At 44.1% G+C, this 27,599-nt stretch overlaps 2 protein-coding genes across 2 annotated transcripts in view; both read left to right on the top strand.

Annotated features, from left to right (window-relative positions):
* Positions 1-27,599, top strand: part of LOC103817213 (protocadherin alpha-2) — a 144,409-nt gene that overhangs the window by 66,262 nt on the left and 50,548 nt on the right. The window lies entirely within an intron of this gene.
* On the top strand, positions 200-27,338 carry PCDHAC1 (protocadherin alpha subfamily C, 1). Its single transcript, XM_050979848.1, has 2 exons — positions 200-2,646; positions 27,039-27,338. Exons 1-2 carry the CDS (start codon positions 232-234, stop codon positions 27,336-27,338), a joined length of 2,715 nt encoding a protein of 904 aa, XP_050835805.1. The 5' UTR covers positions 200-231.

Below are 27,599 nucleotides of genomic sequence, written 5' to 3'. Positions count from 1 at the left end.
CGGCGGCGGCGGGCGCAGCGTTGCGGAGCTGCCGCCGAGCCCCGCACGGCAGCCGGCGGCACGGCCGGGGGGAGCGGAGCCGCCGCGGAGCCTCCCGCGCCTGCACCGAACTTGCCGCCGGTGCGCCCCGGTGCCCTATCGCTTCGCGCCGGGACCTTGGGGTGTTTGCTGAAATTCTGGATTATGTTCCTGCTGAGCCGGTCTGCGGGGAGCTGAGCCAGGGGAGGAAGCATGCGGGGCTATTTAATGGTTTTCTGCCTTATTTGCTGCACCGCGGACGGGCAAATAGTGTATTCCATCGCCGAGGAAACAGAGCGTGGAGCGTCTGTTGGGAACATAGCAAAGGATTTAGGAATAGATGCAGCTACACTTTCAGCTCGGAAATTTCGCATGATCACCGGTTCAAGTAAGCAATATTTTAATATAAATGCCAGCACAGGGGCTTTGTCTGTTAACGAGCCCATAGACAGAGAGCAGCTTTGTGAGTTAAAATCTGTCTGTCTTCTGAATTACGAGCTCGTGTTAGAAAACCCTCTAGAGCTTTACAGGATGGAATTCAAAGTCTTGGACATAAATGACAACTCCCCCAGCTTTCCCTTAAGTGAATATCATGTAAACATGCCGGAGTTCCTGTCACCTGGGGCACGGTTTACACTCCCCAACGCCCAAGATCTGGATGAAGGTGCTAACAGTGTCCAGAATTATACTCTGAGCCCTGATGAACATTTCAATCTGGAAATGCAGATTCGTGGGGATGGGAGTAAATATCCTGAATTGGTGCTGAAGAAAGCCTTAGACAGGGAGCAGCAAGCCACTCACAGACTTGTGCTTACAGCCAAAGATGGTGGGAACCCTCCAAAGTCTGGTGATGTCCCAGTCATTGTGACTGTGCTGGATAGCAATGACAATGCACCAGAATTTGAGCACTCAGTCTACAGGGCGAGTGTCTTGGAGAACTCCCCCAGTGGCACTTTGGTAGTCCAAGTGCACGCCACGGACTTGGATGAAGGTCCAAATGGAGAGGTCAGGTATTCCTTTAGCAATACAACTTCTGCTGACTTACAGCGAATGTTCTCAATTCACCCACACACTGGGGAGGTGACAGTCAATGGCGTTTTAGCTGTTCAGAGACCCCTTCTCGAGATGCTGGTTGAGGCAAGGGATAATGGGGCATTTGGCATGTCCAGCACAGCTAAGCTGCTGGTGGAAATCACAGATGTGAACAATCATGGCCCAGAAATTACAATTACATCCCTTTCCAGTCCCGTTCCCGAAGATGCTGTTCCTGGCACGGTGATAGCTCTGCTGAGTATTTTGGATAAGGACCCTGGGGAGAATGGGAAAGTAACCTGCCAGATCTCTGAAAACCTTCCCTTCCAGTTAAAGCCTTCCCTTCAAAACTACTACAGCCTTGTCACCAGTGAGCTTCTGGACCGAGAGCTGATCAGTGAGTACAACATCACCATTACTGCCACGGACTTGGGTTCTCCTCCTCTCACCACTCAGAAGACTGTTTGGGTGCAGATTTCTGACGTGAATGATAACCCCCCTGTCTTCGGTGCTGATGCATTCGATGTGTTTGTGGAGGAGAACAATCCCCTTGGTGCTTTTCTCTATCAGGTCTCGGCATCTGACCCTGATATAGGGGAGAATGGACGGGTCTCTTACACGCTCAGGAATTCCACAGTTGCAGGCAGTGCCCTGACCAGCTTTTTGTCTATGAACTTGGCCAATGGGAGCATCTATGCAAAACGTGCCTTTGATTTTGAGCAGCTTAGGAGCTTCCATTTCCAAGTGGAAGCCAAGGACAGCGGGTCACCAGCCTTGAGTGCTGCCATAACAGTGAATGTTTACATCTCAGACCAGAATGACAATGCCCCGGCCATCCTGTACCCCACCAGCCAGAATGGCTCAGTAGCTGTGGAAGTTGTGCCCCGCCTGGCTGATGAGGACTACCTGGTGACCAAAGTGGTGGCAGATGACGAGGACAATGCACAGAACGCGTGGCTGTCTTACCACCTGGTCCATTCCTCCGACTCCACCCTGTTCCAGCTGTCACCGCACACCGGCGAGCTGCGCACCACGCGCTCCATGCGCTCCACCGACTTCCTCAAGCACAAGGTGGTGGTGGTGGTGCGGGACCACGGGGACCCGCCGCTCTCCTCCACCGTGACAGTGGGCATCCTGCTGGCTGACACCCTGCCCCAGGCACTGCCCGACTTCGATGACAGCGGCGAGACACCGCCACTGCTCAACACCACCAACATCTACTTGATCGTTTCCCTTGCCTGTGTCTCATTCATCTTCGCGGCATTCATCTTCTTCCTGGCCGTCGTCCGGCTCTGCCGGTGCCGGACTTGCTGCTGCAGCGGCTGCTGCTGCCCAGCTGAGGACTATAAGAAGTATTGCTACAGTGTGCACATGCTCCCCAGCTCCCACCTCCCGCCAGACATGCTGGAGGTCACTGGTGTGGGTAAACTCACTCACACCTACCTGTACAGGGCATCTGTAGGTCTTGGGCCTGGTAACAGCAGCATCCCCAATGGAGATGCTGGGAATGTTCCCAGTGGCTCAAGGTTACAAGTGCCAGGACCCTGCATCCAAGTGCAGCAGGTCCAAAGTGACCGCCTGAGCGCTGTCCTCGTGGTAAGTGCTTCTTCCTTTCACTTGTTTTCTTGGCCTCGTGCCTGCACTAGGCTGCTCTGTGCAGAACATACTGAGGGCATTTGCAGGAAAATAGCCATGGCCCCTGGAGGAAATTTCAGTTTCTTTTATGTATTTCCTAAAGCAAAGAATCTTTTTGGCTGAAATATTGTCATGGGATGACAAAAGAGATTTTTTTTTTTCCCGCTGTAAACATTAAGGACCTTCAGACACAACTGAAGGTAAAGGTGTAAGTGAAAACAAAATACCTGGCAAGCCAAGCCATTGTCTTCAGAGAGCTAAGTAGGGACATGATACAAGTCCGTGCAAGTTTCTAATCAATGGGTGGTTCTAAGATACACTGTATGGAGTCTGTTATTTTAGTTTTTGAAATTTTATTTATCCCTGCCCTGATATTCCTGAATTTTTTTTCCTTGAGGGAGAGTAGTTTGTTGAGCCAAGATGTGGTTTGCAGTGCCTAAGATGACTCTATGATGGAATAGCTGTAATTCCATATCTAGCACCTCTTTAGGAAATGTGACTTGGAGTGCTCATCTCACTTTCCAAGCAATCCATAGGTTTTGTGAATCTAAAACAATTCTCTCCCGGGCCTCTGACCAAGCTGGTTTCTTCTCAGTAGTGTGATGAGTGGTTTTGAAGGAGAAAATATCCTCCTGCGATCACAGTGTAGGGCCACATGGTGGGCTGTGTCTGCAGGCCTAATCTGCTGGGTGTTGCTGCATTACTTGTCCAAGATTCAGTTGTCTTATATCTATTTTTAATAGGTCCTGTGAGTCATCTTTATATTTTGATGAAGTTTTGAGATGTTTTGCCTGCAGACTGTCAAATTCCTTGGTGTGCATATCAGTAACCAACTGTTGGGTGTGTGCAGGCCAGTGGTCTGTGTCTGGTAGGAGCTGCTCCAGAGGTTTCCAAGAGAAATGTAAGAACTCAGGTTAGACAGACATGGTGCAATCTGCTCTCTGCTTTTGCTTTTTTTATTTTAGTTTACAAATATTAGAGGCTGTCGAAAATCTGTAGCCATTATATTTATTTCCACTTTTGAAATCTTTATTGTACCTTTAAATATATGTAAATGCCCAACTCCTTTTTGAACCTTGATGTAAGGGTAGCTTCAGTAATTTCTTTGGACAACAAGATATACATTCAACTACGTAACATTTTGGTTTATAACTCTTGAATTTCCAAGTAGTGAATTTTGGTAAGCTTTCCCTCCTAGGTAAGTTCCAAATTTGCCTTTCATAATGCAATGAGCTCATCATACCTTTCCTTTTTTATGTGTTGACCAGATTTGATTTACACATGATGGTTTTCCTAGTTTTTAATCAGTCATAATTAGTTTTAAATTCTGTTCTCTGTAGTAGCAGAGGGCTGCAGATATTGTGGGTTTCTCACTGTTCAGAGAGGGGTCTGTGGAATACCTAGGTCCTGCAAAAGAAGAAGAGTTGATGTCCTTCCTGAAGAAACTGTAGAGCCTAGGAAAATAGCAGTTGGCATTATGTAAAGAATCTGTACCTAATGCATTGGATACTTTGGGAATATCATGGATTATTTGAGGATCTGAAAACCAAAAAAAGTTGAGTTAGGACCTTTGTAATGGGGAGGTGAAAGGTGTTTTGGCAATATCTTGACTTAGAAGGTGTCTGCAAGAGCCCTGACAGTGTCTGGGAGGTGTGACTTTGGCTGGAGAGTAGTTCATAATTGCAAAACTAAAAATAGTGATGACATGTATATAACAACAAAGAAAACCAAACAAAAACCCTCAAAAAACCATCACAACTCATTTCTTTGTTCCAGATGAGCAAGTTCTGGAAACTCAGGTTACCAACACATTAAAGAACCAAATAATAACAAAAATGCCCAAGGATCCCTAATCTCCATAATCACAACATTGCATCTTGCTGTATTTCAGCCATTCAGGTGAATTTTTAAGCTTGTAACATGAAACACCTTTTGAGATGGGCAACCATAGATATGGCTTATGTGGAAAGCCCAAAGGCTTTATATTAATGGAACTGAGTAGGGGAGAAGAGGCAGAGATTGCAAAAATCAGTCTACCCTTGAAATCAAAATAATGCTTATTAATATGGTTATTATTAATTTAGTGCTGATATTCCAGTGGCATTTGAGCTGTAGAATTAACTATATATATATATATATATAAATAAATAAAAATAAATTCTATATATAAAAATATATAGTATATAATATATAATATACAAGACACAATATAATATAAAATATATAAATATGTATAAAGTTTATATAAACACACACACACATATATGTATGTACCATTAGAAATTTCAGTTAAAAATTTAAAAATTTAATTTTGGATGTTGACTAAATGCCATCTGTAAGTGTTTTCAGACTGATTCATTTGGAATTAAAAATACAAACCTACATGGCTCTTTGAGCTTTTGAGGAGGAGTGATTGTATTGCTTCCTAAGAATATAAATGTAACAAAAAGAAAGTTAGAAATATTTAAAAGGCACTAGGAGCAGCTTCATAGTTATCATTCAAAACACTGAAAAGTATTTAAAAATTACAATTTTAGCAGAACTCAAAGAGACCTGATTTTTATTTTGGTTTTTTTTTAATTGAGAAGGTGATTACGATTTTCGGTACATGAAGGATAGAAAAAGGGCTGCATATATGAAAATTTATTGAATTTCTAGAAATTAGGCATATTTCCAAAATTCAGGTTGATTTCTTTACTCCTGTTCTGCTTTTGCTGCTGAATTAAACAATAGGCTTGAATGTTTTTACACATGCAGACACATGAGACCCATTTGGGCTTTTACGTTTTCTATTTGGGTTAGGGCTATGAATAGCTCTGTGTATGGCCATGAGAGCTGTAGAGTAAACTACAATTGTCTCTTTTCCAGTATTTTGTTGTGTCTTTCTGCAGCACGGCATAAATGGCAGCTAAGTGAAGAGCTGGGCACGCTGCTGTGCTGTGTGAGAGACAAAGGCAGGAGTGATTACCAAAGTAAGCAGTGGTTCCTTGACTGATTTCTGGGATTGTCATGCAGCCATGGATTGCTCCAGTTCTTTTGTTTGCTTGTGTTGGCCATTGTGCTGCACAAAAGGCCTGTGAGATATTTCTACATTCAGAGCACAGTGACCTCTCTGTGACTTGGCATTCGATATTTAGGTTACACCCAAAAATAGATGCAAACCTTGCCATGGAGGATTTTTCTCGCTCAGCTGTAATGGGAGTGGAATAATTTTGCACAACGTGGCATGCATTTCCTGTGACAAAAATGGATCCACTTCCATTGAGACAGGCTGGCAATTGAGGCTGAACTGCTGCAGGCTAGGCATCAGTGGCTTCCTCACACAAGTGAAGAGCAGATGTGTGTCAAGCCCTCCCTGTGGCTCATTCTGATGGGAACAGCACAGCAGGTGTAAGAGTGAAGCACCTTCCCAATTCCTCCTGTCACTGCTGATAACAACCTGTCTAGAGCCAGCAGTCTCATGTCCACGTGACAAGAATTCAGTTTTTAGGAAGATTTTTTGGCTATGAAAGTTACTCTTGGGGTCAGGCCTAGGAAATTCTAGAAGGAGCAGTGATCAAAGAAAATTCACCAAGGAAAAGTGCCTCCTTCTGACCCTGACTTCTGACTGGTCTTGTCTGATGCCTGCCTTGGAGTGCTGTTTTAAGAGGTAGGGGAAGGGAGAGTGACAGGAGGAGCTGGTTGAGACAAAGGGCTTGAGGGGATGTGGAGAGTAATATTATTGTATTTGGAGATGGAGAAGGGGAAGGAAAGGATGGGGTTGAATGGTGACATGGGCTGAGGAAGGGTAATCCTTTTATGAAAGCATAACACAAGAAAACATCATTTAGATCAAGTCCAGTCCTTTCCTGTAGCAGTCACAATTTAATCTTAAATATTTAAATTCAAATATTTACATTTTAATTGTAAAAATAATATTTTTAATTACAAAATTCACTAGACTGTGCCCATTATTCCTATTGGAAAGTAATTCCTCTAAGGCTTTGAAATGCTCTTCTGACATCCTGCCAACTGTTCTTTGCTGTGAGTTTGTAGACTTTTGATTTTGTGCCAGCAATTCCCTTTTAGTATGAGTGGTTCTTTCCCTCTTTGCATCTTGCTTTATCCATGGCTTAGAAAGCAATCAGATCCTAGCTCAGCCTTTGTTTTACCAAGCTAAACAAGTTGATCTCTTTCAGTCTTTTTTCCTGTGGTCACCTCTGCCCTTATCTGGTTATGCTGATATCCCTTCTCAGCATCAGTTTTTAATTTTTGGATATATATTTCTTGCTTTTCTTGCAAATATGTGACCAGACTTACATATGTTTCAGAGAAAGGACTTATGTAGATAGGAATATTTCCCTGTCCAGTTCATAGGAATCACCTGATTCCTCTTTGCAGGCCAATTACCTCCTCCACAATTTTAATAAGTTGATTAATCAGTCACATAGGTATTATTGCAGAACTTCTTTGGGGGTAGAGGTGCATGGGAAAAGGTTAATTCCCATGATGGTTCTTCTGCCTAAATTCATCCATCTAAATGCTGGATGTTTGAGCCTTAGATGTTAAAAAGTCTTAGTCACCTGCTCAGAACAAATCATCCTGTTCATCTTTGTTATAGATGGATATATGTGTGTGTGTATATATATATATATGTATATGTCTATGTTTAGACAAAGCCTACAGACAGCACTGAGAGCAAATGAATGACCTTTATCTTGACAGATACCCAGATTTTGAAGTGAATGATTCCATATGATTGTCCTCTGGAACTGTTGTTAGAATAGCCCAACTTCTGGTGTCTTAAACTTTTAATGCTGCACTGTATTCAATGTTTTACTAAAATCAGAATAGATGAGATGAATTTCAGTTGTTTTTTTTTAATTGAAGAGAATTGAAAACAGTCTAGCAAATTGTTGTCTTTGATAAATCTATGAGTATTTTCCTTCCTTTTCAGTGTATCTTCATTTCCCTTTTAGTCCTTCCTCCAAATTTGTATCCCAACAAACAGGTAATGGGCTTGTGGTCACACAGGCTGGATTTCACCATTTTAAATTAATATCTACAGCTGTTTTTCTTCAATGAAATTATTCTACTTCAGACTTGACAGGTTTGTGTTTAACCCCCCCCCCCCCAAAAAAAAAAACCTAAGCCAAAACAAATTCTCTTCACCCCTATGCTTTTATTTATCAGTTCTTTCAGAAATCTGTGATGGAAATCAGGTAGTGGGGAATTTTTAACTCTCAGCTTTTTGGTCCTTCCTTGGTGACAGCAATTTCTGTTCTCTTCAGTAACTTGTCACATATTCAATGTCACACCCAGGATACTGAAAACAGAGGAAAATACAGAGTAATTGTCATAAAATGGGATGGTGGCTCTAGGGGATCATTGGTCCATGTGTGCCATGTTTTTGTACCAATGCCTTGTGCATCCTCTGCTTCCCACTGGAGACAAGCTGCTGGGTTTTAGTGTGGCTCAGTATAACTGTGGTAATTTCTGGGGTTACAGCTTGCTTGTTTCAAAATAACAAAAGGAGTTGTGACTTGCTAAAGATTATTTAATTTCACAATTAATTAAAAGAATGGGGACAAAATCCAGCACCCAAACTAAAAAGGAGGCAAGCAGGCATGTGGGAATGAAGGTATTTAATTGAGAATTTGTAAGGCAAAGCAAATTTGACCAATAAGGCAACTGGAAGTTAAATACCATAGAAATAAGGTACATTAAAAAAAAAAAAAGGTTTGAAGCCTCTAGTCTTTGAGCAGTCTCTCTAAGGAAAATGAACGTATTTTTGTTCTTTGGATTCTTTCTTCTCCAAAGGAATGATTTTAATACTTTGATCTGTTAAGTTCCTCCATCTCCCCCATGACTGCTCCCAGTTTGATGGGTCCTGACACTGTTTTCAGTGGCTTTTTACTTCCTTCTTACTGTGCAAAATTCCAATATCTTTGCCCCACCAGCCTGCAAAATCAAAGTTTGATGTTCCCTCACAAAACCCAAAGGAACTGATTCCAAGAGGTTCTGTGGTGTTACTTCTCAACCTTTTCCAATTCCTTTGTTGGGGTCAGAAGCAAGGGAGCAGGGAAGCCTTACAGCTGAGTGGGCTTTTCATCTTTTGAACTACACAGCTGTTTGCTCTGTGTCTTGGGAACCTGTTTTAGACAGCTTTTGGGTTCTGCTTTGTAGCCAAAAGTTATGTGGAGATTGGTGCTTTATCCTTCTGGTTAAAGCACTTTTCATTAGATGATGTTAATTTGCAGGACTGTGATCATACCTGTAGTATGAAGACATTTAAATAAGAGCTTGAATTCAGTCTTTCAGCTTTGTGATTTCAATAAAAGACAGATTTGGAGCCACTGGAACAGGCCGGTGGGGTATCTCTAGGATAGCAAAGGGTCTGAAGCATTTCTCATGTGTGGAAGGACAGAGAGCTGGGACTTTTTAGCCAAGAGAAGAGAGGCTGTGCGGCAGGGGGGATCTCATGCTGTATGAAAATAGAGCCAGGCCCTTTTCAAGGGTGCCCAGTGAGAAGAAAAGAGGAGGATGCTCTGTCTAAGCTGAAGTAATTTGTTTTTTTGTTGGGGTTTTTCCCTCTGTGAGGATGCTGAGCACTGGCACAGGTTGCCCAGGGAGATTGTGAAGTCTTCATTCTTGCAGATATTCAAAAGCCATCTGGACGTGGTCCCAGACAGCCTGGCTTGGTCCTGCTCAGGAAGTGGGGCTGGACCAGCCAATCTCCAGAGATCCCTTCCAAGCTCAGCCAGTCTGGGATTCTGTGTTGTCCTCAATGGAGAAGTTGACTCAGTTTTCTTCTTTGTAGAATACTAATCTTGTGGAAGATGGCTTATGTTGATTCTGTTATTTATATCTGTTCTCCAAGTGAATCCTTCACTTGTTTGGGTTTGTTTTATTGTTGTGTACATGTTTCATTTTGGTTTTCTCAATTGAACAATCACAAATACCCTAAAGGTAATCAATCTCTAAAGCTATTTGTTTTCAATATCATATTGGTGGAAGGAGATTTGATGGTAAAAGGAAGTGATTCTTTCCCTGCAGTCAGAGGAGATGTAACTGCTACCTTATCTCACCTTTTTGGGGCTGGTGGAGTAAAACCACCCCAGCAAATGAATTGTGCACTCCAAGTTGCCAGCTGGAATAGCTTCAAAGGAGCTGGGGTTGTTGGTTTAGGACTGCAATTTGCACTTTCATCTTTGTTTTAATCGTATTATATATTTGTCTGGGGATTAGAATTAGCAAGTTCCTGTCTTCTCTTTTACAACACTGTGGTTCTCTGTAAGGCATTTCACCTCTTTAATGTCTTTCGCCTTATTTAAAATAACTAGAGGAAAAATTACCCTGAGCTAATACAGAACATGGAAAGATGCCAGCTTGATCATGGTCAGAATAGAGCTGCAGAATACAAATGTGCACTGAAATAGTGATCAGAGATCTCAGCCTGGTGGGGCAATGTAGCACTGTCCTGTCATGTTTTATGGAAAAAGGTTCTCTTCACTCAACCTGCTCAAAGAGGATCCAGATGCTTTTGAATAAAATCCAAACCCATCAAGCTGTCACCATTCTATGAATTAATGGCTCATCCCCAAGTGTTTCTCTTCTGTTTTGTTTGTATTCTCATCTAGGAGAGGAGGAAAATGTGGGTGATGGAGGTAATTGAGGTTCCTGGAAAACTTGTAAAGCTGATAGTGTTGGATTAAACTTGATTGGGTGGGGAAAAAAATGAAACATAGTGGCTGGCCAGGTAATTTAAAAAGCCAAAGATGAGTTGAATGTCACTACTCCCTCCAAACAGTTTCTGGAGAACAGAGATTGGGTTAGAACAGAAGTAGAACAAGGGTGGAGTTACAATAGCTACAATTCTGTTGGAGGTTTTTTCCCCTCTGAAAATGCTGGCACATTTTTTTCTCCTTTGTAAAAAAGTATATTGGCTCTAAATTAATCAGAGTCTTGGAGTAAGTGTTTTATGTGTGCAGTCTGGAAAATCTCCATAATTTGTGGCCATTCCAAACACATTACCAATCTCAAACAGATGTATATTGCATTATCTCGTAACTTATTACATCTCTGTACCCAGGGTTTCCAGTCACCTCAAAGGCATCAGAATTCATCTATTTATCAACCTTAATACTGTATATTTAGACTGTTCCAAGTTTATATTTGGCTGCTGCTAATGCTCAAGCCAGGTTTGCTTCCAATAAAGGTGGTGAAGTTTTATATATAAAAGTGTTCTGCCTGAAAACCACTTTTTAGTTACTATTATAAATAGTGATGAGTCATTTAATATCATGCAATTTTAATGTAGTAATAATTCTTCCAAAAGGATTGTTTTTCTAAATACTTTAACAGAGGAAAAATGGACCAGCAGCAATTCCTGTCAGCACTAGTATCTTGTATCCAAAGATCCAATCTAAATTTGCTTCCAGGACCAAATCTGTGTTGTTTATAGGGGAAAATTTTGTTTAAACCAAAGGATAGGTTAATGTGCCATCTCTTTCCTCAGTAACAGATGGAAGGAAGTTCAACAGAATGAGCAGCTTTAAAATTGGTCTGTTTTATTTAACAAAAACAATTGTAGTTGGTGGTCTTGGAGCCACAGACTTGTGTATTTTCAGCTCTGTCCCCTGATGAATGAAGAAAACCTTTCCAGCATTTTAGGCTGTGTTCCTACCATTAAATCCTGCAAGAAAGGTCTGAGAAACCCTGTCACCACAGGAGCCCTCAGGTGTCTCAGGGTAGTGATGGGTGGGACCTGGGCATTACCTGGTAGACAGGTTTGACTGCACACTTTGCTCATTTCTCACACTGGCTGCTCCAAGCCCTGTCCAGCCTGGCCTTGGGCACTGCCAGGAATCCAGGGGCAGCCCCAGATGCTCTGGGCACCCTGTGCCAGGGCCTGCCCACCCTGCCAGGGAACAATTCCTAATTCCCAATATCCCATCTATCCCTGCCCTCTGGCAGTGGGAGCCATTCTCCCTTGTTCTGTAACTCCTTTCTCTTGCACAGTCTCTCCCTATTTTCCTTTTAGACTCCCTCAGGTGCTGGAAGGTCACAGTGAGGTCACCCTGAAACTTCTCTTCTCCAGGCTGAGCAATCCCAATTCTCTCAGCCTTTCCTCATAGGAGAGGTGCTCCATCCAGGAGCAGGGAGGGCATCCTTCCCTTGGCCTGGGCACTGCTGAGGGCACACCCTGAGTGCTGTGCCCAGCTCTGCCCCCTGAGCTTGGGAAGGACCTTGGGACACTGAGCACATCCAGAGGGGACAGTGAGGCTGGAGAGAGGACTGGGAACACAAACCCTGAGAGGAAGCCCTGAGGGAGCTGGGGGTGCTCAGCCTGGAGAAAAGGAGACTCAGGGGTGCCCCCATCCCTTTCTGCACTCCTGAAAGGTGCCTGTGCTCAGCTGGGGCTGGGCTCTGTCTCCAGCAGCACTGACACAACCAGAGCTCACAGCCTTGAGCTGCACCAAGGGAAATTCAGGTTGGATATCAGGAAAAAGTTTTTCATGCAAAGGGTGATAAAGTTGTGGAATGGCTGCCCAGGGAGGTGGTGGAGTCCCCATCCCTGGATGTGTTTAACAAAGCCTGGATGTGGCACTGGGTGCCAGGGTTGAGTTGAGGGGTTGGGGCTGGGTTGGACTCGACGATCTTGGAGGTCTCTTCCAACCCAGAGGTTTTGTGAATCCCTCTGATCAGTTTGGTGGCCTCCTCTGGGCTCACTCCAACAGGTCGTTGACCTTCCTGTGCAGGGGACCCAAGGGCTGGAGGCAGCTCTGCAGCTGGGGTCTCACCAGAGCCAAGAAGAGAGGCACAATCCCTTCTTTGACCTGCTGCCCACACTGCTTTTGATGTGCAATGTCTGATCATTCCTTTCAATGTCTTGCTGAAGTATCTTTTGGAAAAAGCACTTGGTATTTGTTGTGAAGTGGTCTTTGTGTCATGCTTGATAGCCATTAAGAGCTGCTAAGGTTGGCTGAGTTACAAACTTTTGAGAAATTATTGTTCACTCTACTTGGTAGAACTGGAAAGCTCAGCTGCCTTTGAGTCCTGCCAGCAGAGAGCCCTGACCCAGCCAAGAGCTGCCAGGACCTTCTGATAATTGCAGTTGTATGATTGTGGCCCAGACCAAAATTGAGCCTGGGACTGGAACTGAGGACAGGGGAGTTGGAGGAAAAAAAAAACCAAAAATGAACAGAGTGCCCAGCCCAGGAGCAGGGTGCAGGGAAGAGGAGGGTCCCTAATTTCAGCACAAAAGTTTAGAAATGTGAGTTCTGCACAGGGGTGCTGGTGAAGGCAGCACCTTGTGTGTGGCAGCCTGTTTCACAGTGTCCCTAAAAGAATATTAAAGGAGTGTAAGAAACTAAGAGAAGTAAACAAATAAGTATCAAAGATGAGCATAAATAGCTTAACTAATTGCAAAATGCAACAGGATAGTAATTAAACAATGGAAGATAAAACATTTTGTACCTCAGAAATCTAATAGCTATTTTCTCTGCTGCTTTTACCTGAAGATGGTTTCTTCAGAGAGATTCTAGCAAGGCTGAAGATTGTACAGGCTTTTGTATTTCAGCACAATAAAAGGACCAGAAAAGAACTCATCAGTGTTAAAATTTGGCAGAGTTCCCATTGTGGATGAATTTAAGTGCCAGAATTCTCGAATGAAGGATTAAAGGAGACTGAAAGTCTCCTTTGTGAAAATACAATGTCAAGACTGTTCCCAGTGTGTGTACAGCAGAAAGACACCTATGGTGTTTATGGTTAAAAGGTCAAGTACCCAGATGACAGCAGCATGGATTGGTTGTACCTCCCTGTCTTTCAAAACCTCTTTTTTTTTCTGTGTTTTTCTTTTGTCCTCCCCTATGCTTGTCTCTTTTTACTTACCTTCTCCTGAGGTCAAGTTCCTACCCTCAGAAATGTTTTCACCTTTCACTCTGATTTAAAATCCACGAACCCCTGAGAGAGGGACCAGACCCAGTCTGCTGCTCTCACTGAACCAGCAGACAGAGCCACACTGCTCTTTGTGTTCCTATAAACCCTGACTTTGACTGCCTCTGTTTCCACAGAAATGCTCCCCTGACCTCCTTGGCAATGGCTTGGGGGGATATGTCCTTCTCAGTGAACTGGATTTGAAGGCCTCTAAACTCTGTCTTTAACCACTGTTCAGAGTGATAAAGAAGCCCAGGATGTACACTGGTGTAGCTGAACACTATTTTAGTTTTTTCCTAACCATGTGTCTAGTGGTGGTTGGTATTCCAAATGCACAATCCTAAAATCTGTCTCCAAAGAGCTCAGTTTGCAGGGAATATCAAGTGCAAGGAGTCATGCTGAGACCCTGCAGCTTTATCTGCTTGTGGAGGACAATGTTTTGATTAGTCCAAGGAGAGGGGATTGATTTCAGAGGGTGCATTTGATATCATCATCCCTGCTTATCACCCAGAGTCTCCCACGTCCTGCTGTGGTTTCTCTGTTTGAGGATGGGAGGAATTTGCTGAGCTCAGCTGAGCTGTTAAAGGAAGTCTGGTGTCATTTGAGGTGTTCCAGGGCTAGCAGATGTGCTCTGTAAGCTTGGGAGATCTGTGCCCTTGTGGGAGGAGCAGCTGAGGAGCAGGCAGGATACCCTGTCCTTGCATCCCACAGCCTCTGCCTCTGTACCAGCAGCTGCTCCAAACAGGGTGGGTTTCCCTCAGAACACAAAAAAGTTTGGCTTTGCCACGTGTATGATCCATGCAAAATGCAAAGGTAATTCTGTATGAATACTACAGCACTAATTCATGCTGAACACCAGATGCAGTCCAGCTTTTAAAGGAATATTTCATTGGGCCAATCACTCTCATCTATTCAGTAAGAACTCTCCTGCTCAAGAAAACAAATATTGAAGTCTTACTAAATTCAAGCCATAAATATTTTGTGTCAATGAGGTTTTAAGAACTCCAAAGGGAAGTTTGAGAGCAGATTTACTCAATGTTTACTTAAAAATCCCCAAAGACTCATCTCCCTTCAGCACCTAGTGCAAACAATGAATTATACATGTGCATATGTACCTTATTGCTTGAGAATACCCAAGTACCCTTTGCAGCAGTGCTTTAGACCTTGCTGTGGCCATTTGAGCCCAGATATTGCTGACATCTTAGGAACCAATGAAGATACTTGCCAAAAATCATAAAGTCCTGTGGGAACTCAGCCCATCACTCCTGATGTCCAGAGCTACCGAGAGAACCCTTGGGGGGCTCGGGAGCCTTGGAATGTTGCCAAAAGCACTTGGTGGCTTGATTTTGATCCATCTAGGGATGTGCCACCGGTGTATGAGGAGATGAAACCTGTGAGAATCACTCGGGTGTGAATGGTGAAGGGAAGACATAATTATAGGGTAAATCACAGATTTTGGGGTTTTGGTACAGGGGGGTTGTGGAGACAAGATGGAGGAATCAAGGCGTGTCACAAGACTCTTCTTTCTTCTTCTTGTCGTCCAACTTCTGTGGTGGTGTTGGCACTTGGGGATTGGTCTGGGGTGAGGGTGCACTTGGTGATGAAGGTGACAGGTATTGGGCATAAAAAGTAAATCTGATGTACATAGTTTTTGTTATAAAAGATGTGCCCGCCTTGGGGGTGGTCAGAGTGCCTTTGGCTGCTGTGCTGGTCAGATCCAGGTCTGGCAGAGAAGGGACTTTGTAGATAAGAAACAATAAACAATTCTGAAGACCGAAAAAACCTAGAGTCCAGACTCATCTTTTGAGGCCCAGCGTGCCAGAACCATCCTAAGCGTGTGTGGGAGCAGAGACGGACAGCCCAACCCCATAAAGTCTCTGATGTAACAGTGAACAGACCCCAGCTCCCCTGACTTCCTGCTTTTGTGATGTGTGATCAGTTTCCTCTGCCCCCACCTCACTATTGCCTTCTCTTGATTTCTAAAGCCCCAGTTTAGCTCCAGAGCAGTTTTTTTTTCCTTCTTGTTACTGCATTAGTGCCACTGCTTCTCAAGCCTTGCTCTGAGCTTCAGATCATAATCTGCCCCACCTCATGTGTTGCATCTCCATTTTCTTTGCTCCCCTTTCCAAGAGCTCTCAGGTGCCATAAATCAGGGGTGGATTTGTTGCACTGGTGAGTCTGACAGAGCTGTCACAGCAGTGTTGAAGCTGGGCATGGACAGCTGTGATCAGTGGCTTTGCACCATCATCTCAATCCCTTGGCCACTATTTCACCCCGAGGTGTGCCTGTCAGCCTGCACAACACAGGATCATTTCGTGCCAAATTATAATTTCATGCAGCCAAATCCTTTTTGAGCACAGTGTTTGATATTACAGTTCTTGCATTTCCTAAAACTTGCTCACTGCTGCCTCATCCCTGTCCCTGTCCCCATCCAGGGGATGAGTGCAGAGGTGTTGCTGACTGCTCCCATCTCATCTCCCCCCACTCTGCTCCTTGCAGCCCCTCCAGGTGCCTGGAGCTGGTCCTGCTCTCCAGCAGCAGCAGCAGCAGCAGCAGTGATGCTGGAGACTGAGGGCTGCTGAGGAAGGATGCAGGAGCTGGTGTGTGTGTGTAGGTGGGAAAGTGCACTTGGAGCAGAGCCCTCTTACAGCTGTGCCTCATCCCTTTCCTAAAGTCTCTCTGGGTTGTACAAACCATTATTGCTTTTTCTTCTCTGGGCCCCTCCACACATTGTCTGTGGTTTTCTATTAACTTGGTTGCTCACAGCATCTTCTGGCATCAGCCTCATCCTTTCAGACTGAACTCTTACCCCTCTCTGGGTCTCTGCAAGTTGAGTCTTGCACAGAAGAATCTGGAATTATTATGCAGAAAATCAAGGTTACGGAAGTTAGTATAAGATCTTGTGGCAGGGAAAAGTGATTTTATTCTGCAAATGACTGAAGTTTCCCATTCTCACTCATTTTCTTGCTAGATTTTGCACACTCACCCCCACATAGTCCCAGGTATCAGTGCCTGGTGGTCCCTGGTGACCAGGATCACTTGTGTGCAGTGCTTTGGGACAAGGGACATTGGCTGTCATGGCTCACAGCCTGGTTCAGTTGTGACAGGAGACTGATCTGGGACCTGTCACTGATGCCCATGAGCAATGGGTGCTCTCTGGGATTTTTCCATCATTGTTTCCTTTCACCTTTTATAGTCCACAGTAAAATTCTTTAATTTCACAGTTCTCTTGTATTCCCCACTGTGCATCTTACAGCTTCAGTTCTCTTCTCCATCTTCTTTACACTTTATTTTAGGTAATCTTCCTCCTCTTCATTCATTTGGATTAAAACCTCATACAGGGTCCTCTGTAGCAATTAATGCATTGTTTTCCTCTTATTCCTTGTTTTGTATTTTCTTTGTGTGCTTGAACATTTGCACACAAAGAAAATACAAAACAAGGAATAAACAAACAAACACACTTAGGGTCCTTCTGCTTTGTATTAATCCTAAATAATTTTTTTTTTGCAAATTTTTGCATACAAAAGGAAAGAAAGTAAATGGGTGCAAGTCATGGATTAAAGACAGGAAAAATTCAGATTAGTTCCACATAATGAACTCAAACTACTGATAAAGTGTTCACAAGAAGTGAGGAAGCTAAATTGTTGCTGGGGCGCTTTTTTTTGGCATAGAATTATTGAATTATTATCAGATTATTTTGGTACATTATCAGGTACTACTTGGAAGTGCACAGCTGGAATCCAATCCACTGTGCTGTTCTGAAAACCTTATTAAATATGACTAAGATTGAAAAGTGCAGTAAAGGTCATAAAATGGCTGGAATATAGATCCAAGTCAACAGGGAAGAAAAAAAACCAAAAAAAACCCCAAGCTTTGGTGTGATTAAAGAGAGAGTTGGGAGCAAGGAGGGTGTGGAATTTCACTGTGTGCCAGCACCCTGCAGAGAAACACAAATATAAACCAAAATAATTTAGCAGGGAGTGTAAGTCAGGGTCAAATGCTGCTCCTGGTTCTGCTGAGTAAGGAAATCAATGAGATGTGTCCTGAGGTCAGATAATATCAGCAGAATCTGCAGTATTAACATTTTGTCCATCATATGTGTGGCTATAGTTTATAAATAGTCCAAGAACAGCACAGTTTGGGCAGAAGGATTTTTTTGTAATAGGATTTGAAGTAAAAATCTTCTAAGCTCAGAAATGCCTGCTGAGAATTAGCAAATGAAATGAAATATTTTCCTGCCCTACTTTCCTTGCTTAGCCATTCCCATGCAGACACATGAAATACAGAAAGCTGTGGAGCAGAGTACTGGTCTTATTAAAAAATCCTCACATATTCAGTGTGTTTTATGGAGTCTGTACTCTAATCCCCCCCTGCCTCCTTTATGGCTCTCAGCTGCTCTTTAAAATAGTTGAAGGGGTTTAATTTTCTATCTGGCTGCATGAGATGTGTGTCAGAGCTGCAGCTGAAAGTGCAGCTGCAAGGGGGGTTGGAGTAGAGGGCTCCTGGGTGTTTGCCCCTGTTGCTCAGCAAGGCCTTTCCCATTTGTGCCAAAAGCTGGGTGGATTCTGGGGTGGAGATTTTCCCCAAGAGGAGAAAAGAGGGGAAGAGGAGACTGAGGGCAGATCTCAGAGCAGTTCACAATTTCCTTACGGGGGACAGACACTGATCTCTGCTCTCTGGTGACCAGTGGAGGGCAGGTTTGGTAAATTTTCTTCACCCAGGGGGTGGTTGGGCACTGGAAGAGGCTCCCAGGGCAGTGCTTGAGGCACCAAACCTGCCAGAGTTCAAGGAGAGTTTGGACAACACTCTCAGGCACAGGGTGGGATTGTTGGGGAGTCCTGTGCAGGGCCAGGAGTTGAACTTCAAAGATCCTTCTGGGTCAGCTCAAGATATTCTGTGATTCTCTTTGTTCCTGGGGTCAAGTTTCTTCCTTCCCACCACACAGAGAATTGCAAATCTAAACAACAACCAGTCATAAGCCCATGGAAGGCTGGAAGAGGTGCACAGGTTCACACCACACCATATCTGGCTGGTCTGTCATGGCAGGTTGTTGGGAAGGATGAAAGTTTGACAAGAAAGTCTCACAGATATGTGTGTGCTTAGCAGAAAGATTTTTAAAAGTGGAGTCTGATGAAGGAATAGAAATGGAAGCAAGTTTTGATATAGAAGAAAAGAATTGCTGAGCCAGTCTGACTGGATAACCAAGGAGCAAAGGGTGTGTTGGTTAGAAGGGGTTTTATGGCTTAGAGCAAAGGATAAACTCTCCCCAAACAAGATGTTTTTACCAAGCAGGAAGAGAGCACAGGCAAACAAGGCAGCAAATGTGGCAAGTAGAAAAAAGGTCTCAGAATTTTCCACTGCAAGAAAACTGAAAAACAACTTCTGGCTTAAACTGTAATGTACTGACTTTAGTGATTGGAGAATGGTAACATAAATATGGGAATTAGAGCAGTTATGATAGGCTGTAGACAATAGTTCAGGTATAGATTGGTTCTGCTGTATGAAGATGCCCAGCAAAGAAAAGTATATATTGCATTGTAACCAAAACCAAAGGGTGTCCAGGGCTGCCTGCAGCTGGAGCTGACAGCTGTGGGCACAGCTCTGTCACCCACGACCCTGGACTGCTGTGACACCTTGGATGGAATAAACTGCATTTGGAAGAGCCACCTGGAGTCCCACATCCCTCATTTCAGCTCTTACAGCAGGTGTGGTGAAAACACCCTGGACCCAACCTGTGTTTGTGCTGGTGAGCTCTGGCAGCCCAGAGCATCACCTTCATTGCTCCTCTGGCTGCTCATCCATTCTACAGCAAGGAATGTCCATGATATACCAACAGCTCTGCCTTGCTGATGGCTGGGCCTCTGGCTGCAGAAAGCTTGGGACTTCTGTCTGACTGCACCAGCCACAGGTAGAGGTCATGATCTGCTCCACTTCTGTGTTTCAAAAAGCATAGCTGTAAATGATTGAATTTCCTGGCAAAGTTGACTTTGACTTTGCCCAACATCAAGAAAAGAGCAATCAAGCAGTTAATTCTAAAATATAACCTTGAAAGGGAAAGTCATCATTACACTTTTAAGCCTGATTAAGTAGAACTTGTTCTATTAATTTAAGAAATTTAGGGCAGCTCTGTCCAACTCAGTATAAGAGCATTTTGGGTCTGATCTTAGATTGAGGAAATCTGCCCATCACTTCTGGGCTGCTTTACATATTTAACTTCAGGAGCAAGTTGTAGCTTGGTGCTGTGTGAGAATATCCTGGTGGTTTGAAACAGACCCTTGGGGTTCAGAGCTAACCTCCCATTCCTTTGGAGTAGAGATGTGGGGAGAGTAGGAAGAAATTCTCCCCTGTGAGCCTGGAGAGGCCCTGGCAAAGGGTGCCCAGAGGAGCTGTGGCTGCCCTTGAATCCTTGGAAATATCCAAGGTCAGGGCTTGGAGCAGCCTGGGATAGGGGAAGGTGTCCCTGCCCATGAGAGGGGCTGGAATTAGAGGAGTTTTAAGGCCCCTTCCAACTCAAATCATTGTAAGTGTCACAGAGAAAGGAAGGACCAGAAAAATGTTGAGGAACATGAACACAGCTTAGATGCATCCATTGCATGATCCAACCATCTTCCAGTTGTGCATCTCAGCTTCCTACTTGTGCCTTGGACTGCCTGGGGTGGCTGCAGTGGATGTGTATTGGAAGGCACTCCTGTCTAGGGAATAAGCACAAAGCACTTAAGTCACATTTCAATTGTCACACGGGACTGAAGTTGCATGTGGGTGTGCTTTGGTGAGAGAATGCACCTGATATTCCAGCCCAGTTAGATGTTAATGGGTTACTGCCTGCTTCAGCTGGTGCTTTGAAAATACCAGGAGGCAGAGTGGCAGCAGGTGGGAGACTGGTGAGTCTGGGCTGGGCTCTCTCCCTCTCCCAGTGAAAGCTCTGCAACATTTTAGAGGTGTTAAGGATGGATTAGGCAGGCTTGTAAAAGGAAGTTGCAGTGAAAGCATCTGTGAATAACAAAAGCATGAGTTAACTGCTCAGTACAAGGGGTAATCCTGTTAGTACCTTAGCAGGGCAGCTGCTGAGGAAAGGAGGTCTTCACATTGTTGTTTTGTGGCTCTAAACTGAATATGATTGCCCAAATGTCAATAAATTAGACATTGAAATCAACACTTAAGATATGCTTTATGACTTAAATTTACCATTCTGTTGCTTGATGTACTTTCATGAACCAAGAGAATTCATGGAGATCTTATTAGGAAATGGAATAAACCTGGAAAAGTCCTTAGTGAGCAGGAGAGCAAGAAAGAAAAGTGCAAATGAAGGTGGAGAAAACTCCAGCCTCCCAAAAAGCAAAATCTGATCCAGTACAAAATGTGCAAGTTGCAGTTAGGGCATTGACCGTCAATACTTCCAAGAGACTCAAAGGCAAACTCAGGTCATCATTAAAAGTGTGGTTTCAAACCTACCAAAGTGCCAGTTCCTTGTTAGATCCAAACCAGGCAGATTCAGGTTTAGGTTGTCAACTTCTAAGAGACAATTTAGGAGTGAGCAGGGAGTATAAACAAAACTCATAGATGTAACTCAGCATGTGTTTCCAAGAGAGGGAATCCACAGTACTTAGGTATTTGTACAGTCTTTAATAATACAAACCTGATCTCTTTTCCCTATGAAAGAGAGGCACTGCCAGGCTATAAAGAAAATGCCTTTGGTCTTTCTCAGCAGTGAAGAAGGTGACTGCTCCTCACATTACTCCTTGCCCGTACTTTTGATTCTTGCCCTCTATTTTATACCCAGGTCTCCATTTCCATTGGTTCTGTGCCACTGTTTGGTGCTTAGCTTCCTACTTTATCTGAATTGTGTAGACAAAAACGAGGGGAAAGGAGAGCTCAGCACACCTTATCAGCATCATTTTGGAACAGAGTGTATTTCTTGTATAGCCACAAGGACAAATGCAAAGCTCCTAGGACACTGAGGGGAGAGAAATATGGAAAATTAACACAAAGGGAGAAAGTGAGTGGACACCCTGTGGCTTATGATGAAGGCCCTTAGGGAACTGAGCACAGGAGTGGTCTTTAAAACAGAAAACTAAATTGAGTCTTCAGTTTCCAGGCAAGTGCTTACTCATTTATGAGTTCATATGAACACATTCAGTTAAACATTCAGAGAAGTTTCAGAGCTGCCTCATAACCTTATCCCAGAACTCAAACTCTAAAGAGGGGCATGCAGCCCATGTGAATATAAGTATAGAGCAGAGCAGTAGCCAGAGCTGAGAAACAAATTAAATTATAATCACCTGGAAGAAGCTTGTTGGACTCCAGTGTGTCTCACAAGTTCACTGAAGTGAAATTTAGTGGTGGCTGCTAGAGCTGGAGAATTTCAGCCTGCATGGCCAAGTGGTAAAGACTCTGTCCCCAAAGAGAGATAATGGTGATAAAGGAAAAAACCAACCAAAACCTTCAAGAAAATATTTGTCAGTAGAAGTAACACTTACAGGCTTGGTGGTGACTTTGGAAAGGTGAAAGTTGTTCTGTTGGTGTCCACGCTTTTGATGTCCTTCCATTTAGAATGGCATAGTGTGTGACATTATGTGCAATAAATTACAAAAGCATTTTAAAGTCATCAGGAAGGTACAGCAGAAGACAAACAGAATGAGTCAGACATAGCCATCCTTAAAATTTAGCCTAGAAGTGAGAAATGATTGAATGTACTCTGGTGAGCAGGAGAAGAAAAGGAATTTTTTTTCTATGTATCTTTGTGGTTTATCTCAATTGAAATTTATAACACCAACCCCCCTCCATACCCCAACCCCAATTTCTTTACAAGACATTTTCTAGAACAAGCAAGTAACATTATTGCAAAGAAATTGTGACCTAAATACAAACAGGATTTTTCTGGCTGTTTAGCAGCCTTGGTTCCCATAACAGCAATGTTTTAAATAGCCTGGCTTCAGATGCTTGTGATACAAAAAGAAATTCTCACCAGTTAGATTCCTACCAATGGGAAAGTGATTTAAGGAAAGCCATGAAAGAACAGAGCCAATCCAGCTGAGCAATTTGGCACAGGATCTGCCTTTCTCAAATATGGGAAATGAAAAAATTACTTGTCAACAAGTAATTCAAGTGTAGAAGATGACTGGGGCATAGAAGCGAAGAAATTGAGGGTAGAAATAAGTAGTTGACATTCCCTCAGGGAGACATTTTGCATCATTTTTAGGAGAAGTGGGAATCCCACATCCCCAGGAAATTCCATACAGACTGCAGACCTTTATGGTGCCATCTCTCCAGGCAGGATCTTCCTGCTCAGACAGTCCTTGAGGCATGGGAAGGCACCCAAAAAAGCCCTGTGGAGTCTCCTTCAGAGAACAGCTGAGGGGGTCCTCACTGAAGTGAGCAGGGCTGCAGAGCATTGCAGGAATCCTAAGAACATGAAGTGAAAGATGGGGCTGAAGTGAAGAAGTAGCATGACTCCCCCTTAAATTACCAAAATATTTTTTTCCATAGACTTCATAAGTACCTATGGACTAGAAGATGGTGCTCACAGGAAAGAACTGTGTAAAAGAAAGTGCACAAACTCATCAGTCCCTTACAATTTATTGGTAATGTTTTCCACTCTGGTTGATGTAATCTGGTCTAGGACTGATGGATGTTCCTTTCTCTGGACTTGATTTAATTCTAAGTAAGGCAGACAAATTGCAGGCACCAAATACAAGCAGGCACACAGAGGAAATGGAGGGTTTTTTTTCTGCAGAATGACACAAATTACCTGTTTGTTAATGGCTAAACTATGGATTTTGTGGACTTGTCTCTATATTTTTTTGCACACAGATGTATCAGTAGGCTGAAACCATGTCTGTTTTTATTCAGTACTCAAGCAATCTCATTGCTACTAAAAATCTGTGTGCAGTGAGGTACATGCAGAAATCTGGAGCCCAGTGCTTGGAGTTGATGTCATTCCACCAGTTTAGAAAGGACACTGAGGCATTGAATCAAATGTTGAAGGGGTAGAAGTCACTGAAAATGAAATTATTTACAAAGCAGTGAAATGTTTTTTCAGATGTCAAAACACCTTGGAGTTCTTCAGTTCACATGTTGTACATCCACATTTTCCTGGTCTCTGGTATGTGTTTCTCTCTCCTTTTGTTGTATGAGACTCAGAAAGAGCCAGAGGAAGAAAAAAAATTACTTGTATAAGTGTGATTTGAAATGGATGAACTTTTCAAGGGCCTAAATTCCTACAGAGGTGTGTCTGTATACAATTGTGTCATTACCCAGAGAAAAATCTGCACAGACATGTTTCTGTGGCACTGCATCAGGCTGCTACTAATTCAGGAATATCTATATGTAGAACAGTTTCAAGGAAGACTTGCAGGGAAATGTGAGGATTTTCCATACTGAAATAGTTCTATTACAGTGCCTGCTGGGGGTATATATGTATCAATGCATCACTATCTTGGGATATACTTGATTTTCTTGTGTAGGACTTGATAAAATCAGTATTCTTTGCTCCACCTGTATGTTTGTATTTGTGCTGTTTAATTTAGCCAAGCTAATTAAAGCAGGGCAGTTTTTGTATGTCAGCAAATAGCAGAGGCCTGTGTATATAGATACTGCAGACAGGCAGTACCCAACCCCTCCAGGGCTTATCAGCTTTATCAGCTGGTTTTCTGCAGGATTCTGATTCTCTTGCTCATGTGCATTGTTCTGAACTCAATGGGTACATTTTTCTTTAATGAGGTTTGAGGGTGTTTCAAAATTTTAATGCTTATATGAAATTTCAAGAAATTACTGCAAAGGAAAACTATGGGGAAGAAGAAACTAGGAAGCCCCTAAACCTTGATTCAATTGAAACTGAAATTACATTTTTCTGTGTCTCAATTTTTGTCTATTACTAGAAAAATCAATATTACTACAGACCAGATCCTGAAGTGTTTTCTCAGTTGAAGTTCTCCTGAATTAAAATCACAACCTGCAGGACTGACTCAGCATTAACACTGAAGCTGAGGGAAATAACTAAAATTATTATGACCATTGATGAATTCCATATAGATTTAAAAGGACCTGGGGAACATTTAATCAGAACAGAACACATTTTGGTATATCACTTACCCACTGTGTACTCAGCATTAACTTCATAAAGCAAGCTTTCTGAGCAAGACTGTGACATTTGTGCAGTGCTACTGTAAATAAGCCAAGCTATAGTATCAATTTATACAATGATTACCAGAGCAATATTTTATTGGTGCTGTAAAACTTGCAAAAAAGGCAAGAGGTCAGGCAATCCTGTATTTTACAATTCTAAAAGTAGGAGAAAAATTTTCTAAGAACTTGAGGTTGAGAGATAAGTTTGATGGGGATGAATATATTATGGAATATGTGTATTATCTCTGTTCAGTTTTATGTTCTGTGGTGTTTTTGCAAAACTCTGGCTGTGCACAGTCTCAGCTGCCCACTGGACACAGGGTGAGAGAAAAGATGAACCAAGGCAATGTGTAAACAGTGAGGTGGGCCAGGATTTGGGGTTCATCAGCCCCTCCTTGTTGAAATACACTAGAGCAGAGCCTGGATTTCCATCACAGGTAACTCACTGAGGGCCAGGCACAGTGAGAAAGTTCCTGGCTGGTACTGAACCCCCTGGGTGTGTGATTGATGTGTTTCATTCACAGAGAGTAAAATCAGCTTGTGCTAGAATGCTGTGGCCTACAGAGATGAGATTGATCTTCCACCACCCCCCAACCATGGGCATTGTCCATTTCCTGGGGAGTTTTCATTGTCATATCCTTAAGGCAGGGCCTTAGATGTTGCCAGTGTTGCTGGAGCTTTTGGCCTTTTACTGTTGTTCTGTATGTTTGTTGGAGGACTCTGGGGGTGAACTCCTGCAGGTGTGGGGCTGGGGTGATCTCTGGACTGTCTGGGGAAATCATTGTGTGATTTTTGGAAAACTGAGGCTGTCACACTTCAGGCTTCTGCCTTACATGATGGCTGCAAGTTGGTTTGACACATGGCTGTATAGTCCATGTAAGCTGTGCTGCTGTAACTTTTATTTTTCTGCATTCAGCAGGGTATTGGGTTCTTTGATGGGTGGGGGTTTCTTCTGTTTTGCTTGGTGGGGCTTTTGTTGTTTGGCACTTTTTTTTTTGGTGAGACTGTCAAGATATTTTGTTCTGAATCTGTGAATATTGTGATCTTGAAGGTGGGTACCTAGCCAAAAAATTGAAGTTAATTTTTTTCTAAGTGTTTGGCTCCTGGCAACTGGTTGAAATGGGCAATTTTCCAGTTGTTCTAGGCATTTGGCATCTCTAGCTGCTCTCGTTGGTCTGCACAGACCTACATTTACCCTCCTTAAAAATAAAAACAGGGTTGGGTGGTGTCCTGGGGTGACTGGACACCTCCTTCAAAGGTTCTGTCCCAAATTTGCCCTAAGCCAGGACAGCTGGTTTGATAGCAGTAATCACAGATACTGGCATACTGGGCACATCAAAATATATCTGAGGGCAAATATTTGATAACAAAGATGGCAAAATGGAGTATTGTCTCTTTTGGTAGAGGCAAAAGATAAAAGCTGAGAGATTGGTAGCAGTCCTTAGTGGTGCTGAGTCAGAGTGAGGGCAGTTGTGCTCTGAGGTTTGTGCATCAGATGTGTTTGAGTAAAAACATCAGAGATTTGTAGTGTTCTCATGGTGAGGGGGGCCCAGGCTAACAAAGGGCACTGAAAGAGGTTTTAGCTGCATGTTGGGGTCACCCCTCCCCTTGACAGACCAGCCCAATCCACAGAGAATTTTTTAGATGTTCCAAAAGCCTTTATGGGGAAAGAAAGGGAAAAACAAAAACAACAGGGAAAGAAACACTTGTAGGGAAAGAGCTCCTGAATTGGGTAGTGGATGCCACATAGCTGCACCTACCTGGAGGACTGTAGCCTATGATTTGTCTCATTATATCTCTCACCTTAGTGACTTAGGTGGTTTAAGTTTATTGTCTTTGCTGGGACTTTTGACATTGGGGTAAAACTCATTGCAGGTGCAGCATCTCCACCCCCACTGCTGAGTTTGTTCATTTTCATGACTGTTTTTTGTCAGTCCTCTGTCACAAGGGGAGAGGAGGAAAAAACTGGAAAACATATCGTGTTCCACCTTCTTTGCAGCTGCACCTGATCACCTTGAGCCTGTGTATTGCATTGGATGAGAAACTGAGGCTCAGCTTAAATGCTCGTAACTCATGGGTGTGACTTGCAGAATTCTCTCAGCCGAGCAGAGCTGGCAAGCCGCTCAGGGGTGCCCATAGATGTTGGGCAGGGGGATGGTGCTGCAGCAAGGATGAATCTCCGAGGGAGCAGAGGGGCAGGTCTCCAAGAAAGAGGTCGTCAAACCCACTGCAGCAGCACACCAACGGCACCAGACCTGGCTGGAAGCCCTTTTTTTTTTTTCGGAGCTCTGCGCTGATTTAACCCTCTCAAGCGGACGTACTTCAGCGCTGCAGCAGCAGGTCCACAAGCGAACGCCGCCGTCAGCTCCCCCAGCCGCCTCCCCGCGCCCCCAAAGCTTCAGCAGCGAAGCCGGGGCGGAGACGAGGAGCGGAGGGGACGGCACGGGAGCCGCGCCCCTCCAGGCTCGGCGGCCACCGGCGCCGGGGGTCCCGGAGCTCCGGGGGCCGCAACACGTGGGTGCGGGCGGCGGGGCCGGGCGGGGCGCGGGGGCGGCGCCCGCCGTGCCGCTGTTCCCGGCCCAGGTGCTGAACCGGCGCCAGCCGCGGCTTAGCGTCCACCCCCGCCTCCTCCCGCGCAGCAGCTGGAGCACGAGAAAGCGGATCCGGCAAGTCCCGGTCCCTCCTCCTTCCTCCTCCTCCTCATCCTCCTGAGAGCCGCCGGAGGGAGAGAGGTCGGAGCCGCCGCTTCGCGCAGCCGGCGAGCATGGAGCGGGCGGCGGCGGGGCCGGGGGCGGCCGGCGGCTGCTGCTCGCCGCTTGCATGAGGCGGCCGGGCGGCGGCGGGGAGTGAGGCCGGGCCGGGGCCGGGCTCGG

This window comes from Serinus canaria, chromosome 13, assembly GCF_022539315.1.
Source record: "Serinus canaria isolate serCan28SL12 chromosome 13, serCan2020, whole genome shotgun sequence".
NCBI lineage: Eukaryota > Metazoa > Chordata > Aves > Passeriformes > Fringillidae > Serinus > Serinus canaria.
This window is presented reverse-complemented; position numbering and strand designations above follow the sequence as displayed.